This window comes from Ciconia boyciana, chromosome 5 (assembly GCF_034638445.1).
Source record: "Ciconia boyciana chromosome 5, ASM3463844v1, whole genome shotgun sequence".
NCBI classification, from domain to species: Eukaryota; Metazoa; Chordata; class Aves; order Ciconiiformes; family Ciconiidae; genus Ciconia; species Ciconia boyciana.
The window spans coordinates 13,471,545-13,484,557 of record NC_132938.1 but is presented as its reverse complement, the minus strand read 5'-3'; the positions used below and the strand labels follow the sequence as shown (position 1 = coordinate 13,484,557).

General features: G+C 38.8%; 1 protein-coding gene across 4 annotated transcripts in view; it reads left to right on the top strand.

Moving 5' to 3' along the window:
• TBC1D14 (TBC1 domain family member 14) overlaps positions 1 to 10,152 on the top strand; it is a 75,561-nt gene extending 65,409 nt beyond the window's left edge. For 3 of the 4 annotated variants that reach the window (XM_072861901.1, XM_072861903.1, XM_072861902.1), the window contains 2 exons: positions 2,554 to 2,812; positions 6,766 to 10,151. In XM_072861901.1, the coding sequence (XP_072718002.1) occupies positions 2,554 to 2,812; positions 6,766 to 6,831 (325 nt within the window). In that variant the 3' untranslated portion in view covers positions 6,832 to 10,151. Of the gene's footprint in view, positions 1 to 2,553; positions 2,813 to 6,765 lie in introns of all 4 variants that reach the window. The other variant, XM_072861900.1, reaches the window with a different exon arrangement.
• Positions 10,153 to 13,013: the final 2,861 nt, after the last annotated feature.

Here is a 13,013-nt window from a genome sequence, read left to right as displayed (position 1 = left end):
TGGGCAGAGCGCTGCAGACGGAAAATCATCCTGCAGTACAGCGAGAGCAGAGCATGTGCAAGTAGTGTGCTAGTGCTGCTGAGAGCTGCTGCTGTAACTGGTTTAGTCTAGCAGCTGCTTTATTATTATAATAAATTTCAGCTGGGTTTCAGACCAGTAGCTCAGACATCTAATAAAAAATGTCTTTCAGTAGGAAATGTTTGAAGGGAGCAAATGCTGTATCCATTCTTAGCAGTAATGATTTCTACTGTTGTTTCATTGCTTATTCTAGGGGGCCCAGTCTCTGTTCTTAGGGCTTGATGCATTTAATTCCATGCTAGTATTAATGAAAGCTAATTGCCTTGCGAATTTCCTGCAAATTGCACTTCCTTCCAAATTATGAAGAGATCCATGTCAAATACCTTATTTGATGTGACAGCTTTTTTGATGCAAGTAAATATTTTCCTACAAAAAGGAGTGTTCTAATAAATAGTTCTGACTATTTCTTCTGACAGTTAATTTTCTGCATAGCTGCAGATTTGATACACATGGGTTATTCAGGTTAGGTCTGAATCATGACAGAATAATAGCTTTTGTGAATAAAAACAGATCACAAAAATAGGCATTGTTACTTATCTTTAACCAGGACTAGTTTCTGGCTGAGTGTTTGCCTGCTACTTGGTGACCAGAAAAGGACTTTGTTGAATTGCTTCCTATTATGCTGTTCTTTTTAAATGGAACAGCTGCTGCTGTTTCCTGTGCATGTGTGTGTACAGACAAAAAGTCTTAATTCTGCTGTGTAGGTATTCTGTAGCAAGACATTTTTATATGGCATGTGACTGTACAAGAATGTTGAAATAGTGTACAAAGTCTGCAATGGATAATCAGCCCATAACCCAAAGAGGGGGCTTTTATTGTGCTATTCTTATACATTCATGTATGTATGTAACGTATGTACATATATGTAAAATACATACATGAACAGTAGTGTTTTTTTAATCCCAGGCTCTACATCTTACTTGCTTATTTTTATATTTCTAGTTTAGTTTTTTTGGGAACAGAATTTAAACGATTTCTGCTTGTTATAAAAGCATTGTAATGAGATGTAAAAATAGAAAAAAGTAAAATCCTAATGATCCTAAACCTGCAATTTTGCTTGTCACCTGAATTTGTGCAAATGGTTTAGTCTTGCTGCTTGTAAAATGAATATATTTTCCTGTTTTCCTGAAGTGCACTGATTCACACAGAAGTCAGATACTTGATGTCATATCAGTCAAATAATCTTATATAGTAAAAAGCAGATACCGCAGAAAACCTTCGATTATTAGAATTTGCTGTGAAAATACATTCATTCATATTCTAGACTATATATATATATGTGTGTATATATATAGTGTGTGTATATATCTGTTCCGTTATATTTTTTTTTTTAATGCAAACCCGAATTTCCGAAATAAAAAATTGGAGGGGATAGGGGGGAGTCTTAAATACAAGAGAGCTACTGTTTGATTCGGCGTACTTGAAAAGAAATTTTGTGTTAAAAGATGTGGAAATGTTTTACTTAAATTTGAGGCGCTGCTGACCTCTGCTGGAGAAAGCATTATTTGCAGTTTTACGGAGATCTTTTATGCAGTGCCTCTGTGGAGAAATGTGTTCTCTTTAAATTCTGAAGGAAAAAAATCGCTGTAACTCTTTTCCCTTATATACTGTAACATGATTCCAGGAAACTGAATTCTCTTCACTTGCTGTTATGACATTGTCAGTGGCAATGAAAACTGCTCTGCCTTGTAGCGAGGTGTTGGATAGAGGAGGGAGTAGGGAGCATTTAGTGTTCCTGGCTGCAAGGCTGTCAGCATTTTGATGAAGGAAGAAATGTGCTCTTGGCAGTTAATGAAAATGCAGTTTTAGCAACTGGGAGGAGGTTCTTGCTTCTGCTGTTACCATAAAGGTAACACAGGATCTTTGGGATCGCATGCGTTCAAGCATGCTGAGCCACCATCTTATCACAGCTATCTGTGCATTCTCTCTGGACATCTTGCATGTTTCTCTCAACTCACTAGAGTTTAAACTGATCTTTCCTCCAAAACTCATGGTATTATTACTTTGGCCAGTCAGTCAGGCCTGGAACACAGTTAATTTTACACATCTCCTTCATCTGATCCACAAAATTCCTTTTGCAGTATGTCTTAAGATTCAGCTTTTTGTGTGTTCTCACAGCTAAAACTGCATCAGTCCTCAGCTCTGAAGTGATTAAATATGCCTTTGATTATTCCTGTGGCTAGTGCGTGTCCATCATAAAAGCATGTATATTGTTTCTTCTGGTATGATCAAAGAAAATTGAACTTGGAGACCCAGACTGATAGCAAGATGCCTTAACTGTTGTACAATTTTATGTTGTTTCATGTATTGCTATGCAGCAACTAATAGAAGTACTTTTGAAATTAAGAAGTATTCAGATACAAATATTTGAGAAGCCTCAAACTTAACTAATAATCGGTCTGTGTACTTCTGCGAGTATCCAAGATATTTTTTTTTTTTGTGCAGTAACTCTGAAAATTTTACTCTGTTTTTCAGGATATTCACATTGTACAGCAAATCTTTGCCACTAGACTTGGCATGTCGTGTCTGGGATGTGTTCTGCCGTGATGGAGAAGAGTTCTTATTCCGTACAGCCCTGGGAATATTAAAACTTTTTGAAGATATTTTGACCAAAATGGACTTCATTCATATAGCCCAGTTTTTAACAAAGCTACCAGAGGACTTGCCTTCAGAAGAATTCTTCACATCTATTGCTGCCATTCAGATGCAAAGTAGAAACAAAAAGTGGGCTCAGGTAAAGAGGATGTTGATCTTTGATAACAGATGATTGTACTGTACTGATGAAAACGGGGTTTGGCAAATAGCTGGAAGAATGTTTTAGCAGAGCTAGTCTTCGATTTTACAGATAGGTAGGACTATGTACCTCACTCCATGCTTTTAGTATATATTCAGGTGAGTGGATTCCCTGAGCTTTTTCTCCTCTGGAGAGAGAGAGCTCAGTCAACATTCAAAATTGAAATGTTGGGTGGAGTCAATGAAGTAAAGTATCATATGACTTTTTAAACTTATTAATTACAAAGGCTGCTAGCAGCATTACAACTTGATATTTAAAAGCAGCAATTCACTCTTTGGGAGAAGATGACAATTTGTCAGGACACATCATACAGTCATTATCTTAATATCCTTGAGGATCTAGTTTGCCTAATTTTGGGCTGTAAAGAAGTGAATACATCTGACGTCTTCACTGGAATTTAGCATTGAAGCCTTTACTTCAAAAACTGTAGTCTCATCACTGTAATTCCAACTAAATTCCAGCTTAAAGAAAAACGATGGAAGTGTGTCATCTGAATGTGGAAATTAAGTGGCTCTAACACCCATCATGCTGAAGAGTTAGGTCAAATGTACTCCATAGTATTTGGAATGTAAACTCCTTTTTTTTTTTTTTTTCTTCAAAGCAGTAATACAGCCTGCTTCATGAAACATGCTGTAATAGAGCTCTGACCAGTTTATCCATTCTTTTTTGCAGTGAAACTGAAAAGTGGCATTAAATGTCATGTTTATGGGAGTTTATGGTTCTCTCCTGGAGTAATAGTCTGCCTGTAGATGGGGGGAAACCGCCAGCTTGCTATTTGAGATGAGAGTTTCTAGCCTTCGCAGTAGGATTAGATTGTAGCCTTCTGAGCCTTATCTTGTATACAAGGGGGAGCACAACCTGTGCTGTCTAGCTAAGAGCAGCACGCTGCCAGCATTTCCTCCCTGACACGGCTTTCCTCACAGCTTATTTTGCATTTACCTTCTGGTCTTGGTCATAAGTTGCTAGTACAGATCCAGCTTTGTTTCTATCCTTAGAAGATTTTTCAGCCAGCTATGTCTATACAGGTAACCTCCCAGTCTTGTTCCTTGTTCAGATGGTTCACTTTCTTTGAACACGTCTTGTGTGGATGAGGATCACGTACCAAATCAATTCTCAGCCTACTGCTGCTTCCTTTGCAGAGGAGGGGAGATAGTGGTCCTATTCTGCCAAGTAACCGGCTTGCTTAGCCAGTGGTTTTCAGTCTTTGACACCTGTGAAGGTTTAGTGGTGATTATCACAACAGGAGGAAGACTTCAAAGTAATCTAGCCCAAGCAGTCTTCTTCAGTCTCTTCATCAGCTTCGTTCTGACTGCACTGGAATTTCTGATTGTTTTTGCTTGTGGTGGCAAACTGAAGAAAAAATGCTGCTGAACTGTGGTGCAGACAGATCTCAAAACACAGCACGCTGTAGGGTTGGTATTGGCTGACCTCTTACCTGTCGACTTCTGCACAAACTGTCTTTCTTCACCAGGTAGTTCCATTGCAGAGTAAGTTTCCATCAGGAAAGCCTCTTCACTCTCTAGCCTACCATCCTTTTCCAAGCCAAAAGTGGGTAGAGGCTATGAGTTTGCTCACATCGTGTACTTACTGGGACTCCTCAGTCGCTGAAGTACCACTGTTGAAACCAACCTAGAAGCATTAACAAGACACAGAGTGTATGGGATTATGTTTTCTGTTACTAAGATGCTACCTGTGATGAGCTCTTATCTCGCTTCAGGTTTTTAAAGTTCACCAGGATGAGTTTGGACTCAGAAACCTGAACTTTGCAGTTCTAGGACAGACAGGCTTTTGGTAGCATGTGGCTTGGTTGCACAGGTGGACTCATAGCAGTGCTCGGGCTGTGGCAGCATGCACTCAGACAATAGGCTTGAGAAGTCTAGCTGCAGTTGGAATGCTCCCCAGCTGGATGGTAATTCTGACTATTGTTCTAGAAATCAGATGCTTTGCTGTAGCATCCACGTGTTTTCTGTAGGGAAATACCTTTTGGAAGTAGCAAAATTAATGTCCATTGTGATGGATGCACTACCTTTAAGATAAACTCTAGGTGGACTGACTGACCAGGTGCACTAGTTCCCAGAGGATGCAGAGTGCTCTTGAGCTTAGAAAAGTGGGCTTCGTGTTCCTGTTGTCTCGTTTGGTTACAGTAACTTGCATAAGCAAGCAGCAGAGCTTGAGGTATTCTTTGTAGGAGTATATTTGGTCAAATTCAGCTGCACATCTCAACAGTAGGTGTATTTGGCACTCGGGAAAACACCCACTTACTGAACCTTTCATCTTGCTGTACCATGGTAATTATGGTCCTGGTATCCTGTGGGTCACGTTCTGGCGTGATGATATATGTAGGACCTCATCTAAAATGTTATGGGCTGCTTATGAATCTGGATCCCACAGTCCTGTTCCCTCATCAGATGAGTTGGTTTATGTTTTCTATCTCACTTAATTTTCCTTTGGTCACTGACAATGTGATCGGGAAACTAAAGACTGAAAGGAGTCCTGGTAAATCACAGACAGGGCACTTCTGATAACAAGGACTCTGGTTATCAATAGGAAACCTGCAAGCTCTGTTTCTCTTCTGGAATTACCTACAAAGAACTCCAGGCCCTTGTGCCAATACAGCCTTAGCCTGAAATGTTGAGTGACTGTTGATACCAACAATGGCAGAGAAATAGAGATGGTAGAACAGACTAGACTGTTGGCTTAGCACTTCTGCAATCTCTATGCTTCAAATCTTAGCTCCATAAAGTTTGCAAATAACTAAAGAATCTGAGCTCTGTTAGTTGGCTTAATGTCTATGTTTTTCTGCTTTTCTGGATCAGTATTTTGGTGTCATTCTCTGGTTCCTTAAAAAGGTTAACTTTTTTCCACCACGAACATTGTTACTATGGCACTCAAAACTCTCATAACGCCATTTGATTGAGGAGCTGTTGATTTACCCTGAATCTCTGTGAAGAGGACCTCATTGAAATCTCTTCAACTCTAGAAATTGCTGAACAGCCAGCCAGCTGTGGCTCTGTTCAGACCCATGCTGAACCCTTTCATTGCAACAGCTATGGATGCTTTTACATTGAAGTATAGGCAGTGTTGTGTGATTGCCCTGTGAGTGATTTAGACCCACCTCCTGTTAATTCTGATGGTGCAGAGGTTGGTTTGAAGTTGGTCAGAGAGAGAAAAGAAGACTGCTTATTCGTAAGTGCAATTCTTTGAGATGAAACATCCCTCAGTACATTCAGTTCCAGGGTGATTCTTGGGGATGCTGCTGGACTTCTTCAGCAGAGACTAACTACAGGGCAGGGAGCGTGTTAAGCAGCATGAGAAAATGGCTAGCATTGTGCCCTCTACATGAGGGCTAACAAAACAAAATTGTGCTTTGGATAATAGGAAATACAAATTTTCAGTGTGAATGCAAATGGAGACTTCTTGCTTCAGCAAAAGATGTAAGCAGATCTGGATGCAGTGACATGCTCTAGACAAGCACCAGTCAGTGCTGTGGTAATTTTGTCCTGAACTCTTAGATAATGTCATACTGCTCAGGTTGCTCACTTGCTGTATTTTTAGACAGTCCATTTATCTTGAGAATTACAACTTCCCCTCAGACAGCATCCTTTAATAGTGCTAGACTTGTGTAATCTGGGTAAGAATCTCATCTCTGGGCTTCAAAAGTGTGTGTTGGGAGGAGATTGAGTTTAAACCTTTGTTAAATCCATTTGTATCTACCATGCCACAAGAACTTATGGGAGAAGTCTCCACCAGTGGAGAGGTTCCCTAAATTTGATTACATTTAATAGCTAAAATAGTATTGCTCAGAGATAATTAAATTGGAAACTCTTCAGACAGTGATTTATTGTGTCACTTTTAAAATCTAATACTCTTTTCTCTCTCATTCCTTGAACCAGATACTGGCTGCTCTGCAGAAGGATAACCGGGAAATGGAAAAAGGAAGTCCTTCACTCAAACGTTAAAACTGTGATTGCCTCCAGTGACTCACGGAAAAAGAGCTAAAGCGGCAAAAGTACTGAGTACTGTTTGACATGTATGAGCCTGCAAATCTAAGTGTTATTTCAGAGTTTTGTTTAGTAGTAGGATAGCCTTAAAGGGAGAGAGGAAAAAAGAAAAGGGGGGGGGAGCAAGGAAGGAAATTAGGGGATAAAACCCTTATAAGTGAAACCTAGGCTTAGCCTTAAACTTTTAGTGGAATGAGCATTTGCTGTGGACAGAGTTACACATTCTCTACTTCTGATGAGGGCAGTGAAACTAAACAATATTAAGGGGGGGGGGGTGTTAAGTTTTTCTTTTCTTTTATGTTTTAAAAGACTGGGCATTCAGTGATGTCAGTTGCTTTGAAAGCTATTCCTCAGTTTCATTCTTAGGCAGGATGTATTTCCCATACCAGTAACAGTAGCTGGATCTGGATTTTAAATAACTGGTGCTGGAATTTACAGTTAAATGATGTAAAGGACCATTTCTTTAGAAATGCTTTGTGTTTTTATAGGCTGTGGGTCCCATTTACCAAAGAAATCCTGTAGATGTAGAACTACATGCCATTCTTTAATAAGAAAAAGTTAAGTAGAAAGTAAACTTGGAAGAGAAGTCATGCTAGCAGTGCAAAACCAATTATTCTTCAAGATGCCTTGGAAATCTGTGTTTCCAATCTGGATGCATATGGAAGAAGTTCCATTAATCAGACTAGATTCCAAACTCACCGGGGGATTTCTAATATTAAGGTGGCATCGTTTCCCAATTGTACTCTCTTTCCTCTGTTTAAACAGAGTTGTATACTACTAAATGTATGTTTCCGTGTCTCCCTCTTCTGGGGCAGTGCTGTTTCGGGGTGTTCTTGCCTACCAGCTACTTATTCCTGTGCTGCCTCTCCAGTTGTGCTGGTAAAACTGTGGGCTGAGCAGATAAATTGAGAAATGGTTAAAAGCAATTTTATAGTTACTTTAAACCCAGCTCTGCTCACTGGCAAAACTGAGGAGGAAGGGCGTAGGGGAGAACTTACGTAAGCCAACACTGCTGCTGAAAAGAGCAGGTTCTGTGGGATCTCCTGAAGCTGCTGCTGCCACAGGGGGAAGGCGTTACGTGGAGCTGATCTGTATGTAGTGACAAGTGAAAGAAGTTGGGGAATGTGCCAGAGAAATACTATCAGGATAAGTACAAGCTGTCATTTCCTAGCATTTTATCCAGCCTCTAATACATGGGAACAAGTTACAGAGACAGGAAACTGTGGCTGCATAATTCTGTTACACAGCTTAGATCCCCTGTGCATTCAGATGGACGTTGAGCTGTAAATCATGAGTGCCTCTGATTTACAAGAATGTTGATCACACAGTGTATAGTGTAAAATCTATTTTATAAATAATGATGATCATTGAAAAGGGAAACTAATTGAAGCAATATTTGTGTTAACTGTAAACAGGCGTTACCAAATCCTCTAGCTATATATGGTCAGTAGTTTCCCAATGCTCTTCAGTCTGTTTTATGCTGATTATTTTGGCATTGTCTAAATAAAAAAATGAGAATAATAGTTGCACACTGCTCAGCTCAACATACAATGTAAAGGACTGTGGGACATAGTCAAAATACTGTCCCTTAGTACAAACATTGTTTCTGCGAGGGATAGTTTGACTGTAGTATTAAAAAGAGTGAGAGCAAGATTCCCTGGTAAGTGAGGACTCATCATCACTTTGGAAGCTGTGTAGTGCAAATGCAGCTTGCAAGTCTGATACCTCATTGGCCTCTTTTCCTGTCCACTTTGTGTACCTGGCATAATGGATGTGGGTTTTTGTTGGCCATCTTAATTCCTCCATAAGACTTCTTCTAGGTCATCACTTACTGAAAGTAGATGTCAAGATGTTGATATGAAACACATGTTAATCCTCCCAGAATTTGTATAGCTTTGGTCCTTCAGTGACTGGTACTTGTATGCTACATTGCTTTGAAGTGCAATAGAAAGCTGGAAGGTCAGTAAGTGTTTTTTAATATTACTTTTTCTATTACTACAACAAATATGCCTTTCCCTGAAGGATATGAGAGGCCTACCATCTGAAACATTTGCACTATGCTTTTAAACAGTTTATTAAACACAGAGACAACTTTTTCCTCTGTGTATGTTTTTAGGTGGTACTGTAACTGGCTTTGTGATTTAAGTCTTCATTGCAACTAGATTTGTATTTCCTTTTAAACCAAGTCTACAAGTGTGGCTCATTTGTCTGGTTAAAATGCATTCTTTAGCCACTAGGTATCTTTGCAGCCATCCAAAGCCTGTTCTCCTTTTTCTCTTCTAATAAGATGTTGAATGTAACAGTGGAAACGGGCATAGTTGTGGGGAAAAAGGCCTGCTGTAACACACATGCACTGTTTGTTACTTGCAAATGTAATTACTTTGTTCTGTGATTTGATCTTTCTGTTCTTAGAAGATGTATATATTTTCTAAATGATTTATTTGTGTATATAAGGTATGTTCTTTAATGAAGAAAAGCAATGCAATAAGGAGCTTTGCACAGTTCGTTTTCAAACAAAATACATTAAAAAAAAAAATCACCTGCCTAAAGATGCAATTGTTTCAACTTCTCAGTAACTTGATTTGAAGGTAAAGCTTGAATTTTGGTAAAAACAGAGGTGAGTAGTAAGGGCATAGAATTACTTGCCACTGAGCTTTTTAAGTTTCTTGCAGCATACCAAATCTCCTAATTAGCTATTAAGGAAGATTTCTGTAACAAATTCAGGGATTGCATAAAAATTTGGGACAATTTTATCGTTCAGGTGCTTGAGAGTATCTGTAACATGATGCATGAGATTTTCTTTCATTGAGCAAGTGTCCCTATCAAGCAAACTTTCTTTTCTTTATGGGTTTAAGGAAAAATAAAAATGCTGCAATATATCAGAAGTCTGCGACTGCCACTGTACGTGCAGCAGATTAGAGAAACCAGAAAACTTCAACCAGATTTGGAATTCTGTACGACCTGCACTTTAAAATATAGCCGTTTTGCAACTTCAATCAGCAATCAGTCATTAACGTTATTTCATTTAGTAAAGAATTTCATTTGGAAAAAAGGTACCTTGTAACAGCTTATTTTTGAATGTTTTAAAAACTACGATGACACACAGAGAACTGTTGATAACATCCCCTGTACATCATGTTTAAATTGGTTTTATGTAGTTATCAAGTTTGTTTTGTTTAGATATGTGTACCAAACTGGAACTTTTTTCAACTGTAAATATATGGTTTTGTTAAATAAAGTCATGTAAAGTTATCTTAATCACCTATTGTCAGTGTAATTCAGAAATTAAAAATTCAAGTACCTGTCTGTTTCTTCACAGGCTTCTTTAGCAGTTTTTGTCTGTCCAAAATCAGGACTTTGGGCCATTTATGTATTGCAGGTGGAGGATTTTTTGGTGATGCGTTCCAAGTTCTCATGTTAAAATACCTGTTACATTACATGTGACATTTAGAAGATTTGATACTTATGGTGCCCATGGTTTAATCCATTTCATATGGCTTTCTCTGGACTAGGTCTGAGATCTGATAAGTTTATTACAAAAATAGATGTAAATACATCTTTGTTGAGATGTGCGGAACTCGGAAATGGTTGAATACCTTATCCTTTCTTTGTTTTAAAAGAAGAAATCCTGGTTTATTTCAAGTTTCATAATCACAAGGCATTTTTGTACTCAACTTAAGGCCAGTGTTCTTTTAATTCTTACATAGGCGTAACTTCAGAGATTAAAGTGGAGACGCTTCCTGTTGCTTACTTAACTGAAAAGAGGTTAAAGCACCAAATAAAAGGTAGATAAAAGCAGGGGAGAGAAGACAGTACCAGTGCAACGACTGCCTGGGGAACGCAGTCAAAGACTTGGCTGCCACAGTTCTAGTTTCTCCAATAAACACGTCTCTCACTTCCTTGTACTGAAATATCTTACCGTTTGATTTGCTGGATTAGAACATAAAATCAGAATTGCTTTATGTAAGCCTATTGCCAGTCTGATACCAGTAGAGCTTTATATTGTATATATTGCAGGAGTTGCACGCAAGTGTTCAAAACTAGATTTACTTTTCCTTACCTGTTTTCCCAGTACTAATTCCAATCTGTTTGAAGAGAAGTTAAATACTTTCCTGCGTGCCAGCACATGAGATTAGGAAATAAAAAGACATTTGTCTTTACTGCTTCCTGATGGAATGTCTTACTATATTTATAGGAGGAAAATGGAGGAATCTTTGATCTTCATCCTCAGGGTGCTTTGGAAGGCTGGGGTTGTCTCAACAACTCGGTGCTAAGAAGAAAAGTCCTGGAGACAGTGTGTGAAGTTTAAGCAAATGTCTTAGTAGGAGTTGTTTCAGTAGAGATATTCAGTAGAAGGAATATACTGTCGACCTCATTTGCACCCTAAATTCTTGCCTTCTCCAGATGTCAAACATGCAGCAATGAAAAGCATCTAAGATTCACTTTCCCCACTTCTCCTCCCTTTATCTGTCTACATTTGTTGCTTAATAGTGTTTAGGAAGGTTAAAAGAAGCTTTGCATGTCTTAAGCCAAAAGCAGCAAGAAGTGTAAGAATTTTCCCGGGAGGAATTTGTAAGAAGTCAAAACAGGGAAGAGTAGCTTCTCCTAGGGAGATGAGTGCTGATTGTCCTTAATTACTTAGGCAAACAGTGTCATGGAACACCAGGAGGCTACTGGACTTGTGTGATAGCTACTCCTTCAGCAGGAGAAGAGCTTGCTTTTGGTAACGAGGCTTAAGACGAAAGGTACTGATTTTGGTGCCTTTTTTTCATTCTAAGTGGTTGGCACTTACACTTGTCTCCTTTTACTGTCCAGCAACAACAGACAGAGGTAGATCTACTGGTATTTTGTGAAAAGTTTTTGAATATGAGTTGTGTAATATCTCTTCATGAATAGAGTGTTTGAGCTACTGAAGAGACAGAGTACTTTGGTTTGCAGAATGAGAGCCTGCCCTGTTCCACCGAGTTTATGCAATAGTTCTGCAGAACTGTAAGGACCTTAGAATAACATAACCAGATTGCTACTGCATGATTGCAGTAAGAGTAAGAAAGTATTGATCTCCTCTCATTTCACTATGATAAAAGAACAAGATTTAAACCTTCAATAGTGTAATTACCAGTTTAGTTATATTTTGTCTTTTAAATACCCAGGCAATTCAGAACACCTAGTTCAGAGATTATTTAAAAGAAGAAGGTGTAGGTCCATTCCTAGAAATGTCTTTATGTCAGGTTATCTACTTTTTATCTCCATATAAGTGCATTCACTGACTTGTGTACTTCATTTAAATGCATAAGCAACTTATTTTGAAACTTGAACCAGCAGCTCAAATACAGCTCAGCAATACTGGTCCCACAGGGTGTAATTCCAACCTGTGGTGGAAAACCAGAAGATTCCATTCCCACCTACTCTTTCCCACTGGGCTGTGCCTTCTTTCCTGCAAAATTCACAGTCTTTGAACATGTAAGTCTAGGCCTTTAATACCCACCTCTGACTAGCAAAAATGGGACGAAAGACTGCTGGTCTGTCTAAGCAAAGTAGCGGTATCACACGTAGAAATCAACTAGGTAGGACTGATTCAATAATTGGGCACATCAGCTAGTGAGGGTCTATAAGGAGCCTACCAAAGTTGCGATTCCTCCAGTAATGAGAATATAGTATGTCAGAGCTCCAGCGTTTTACTGGCCTAAAATGTTTCTATATTCTTGGTATCCATCCCCTGCCTTCAATAAAAAAAAAAATAATGCTACACTAGCAGCAGCAAGAGCTGCGGGATATAGATCAGTCTCACTGTTTGCCACAATGGACTTGGAGTTTAAAGAACATACTGTTTTGAAAGGGGAAGCTGCTTCCTGTAACTAAAGCTCTGTGAGCTGTACAGTCATAAATGTGTAAATGTTTGTTGCTCCCTCCCCTTTTTCTTTAGTCTTTTTCTGGAATTTTGGTATGCCAGAGTTGAGCAGTGCAGAGGGGACTGAAATGGTGATGGGCTTATGCTGTTCTCTACCTCTTCGCACAAGGCTAAGTACCCCCTAAAACTGTAAAAGCTGAAAGACCAAAAAAATTAAAAACTAGTTTTGAGTGATAAGATTTATGTATATATTTATACTATGAAAATAGTTTGTAAAGTAATAAGCCTTTCT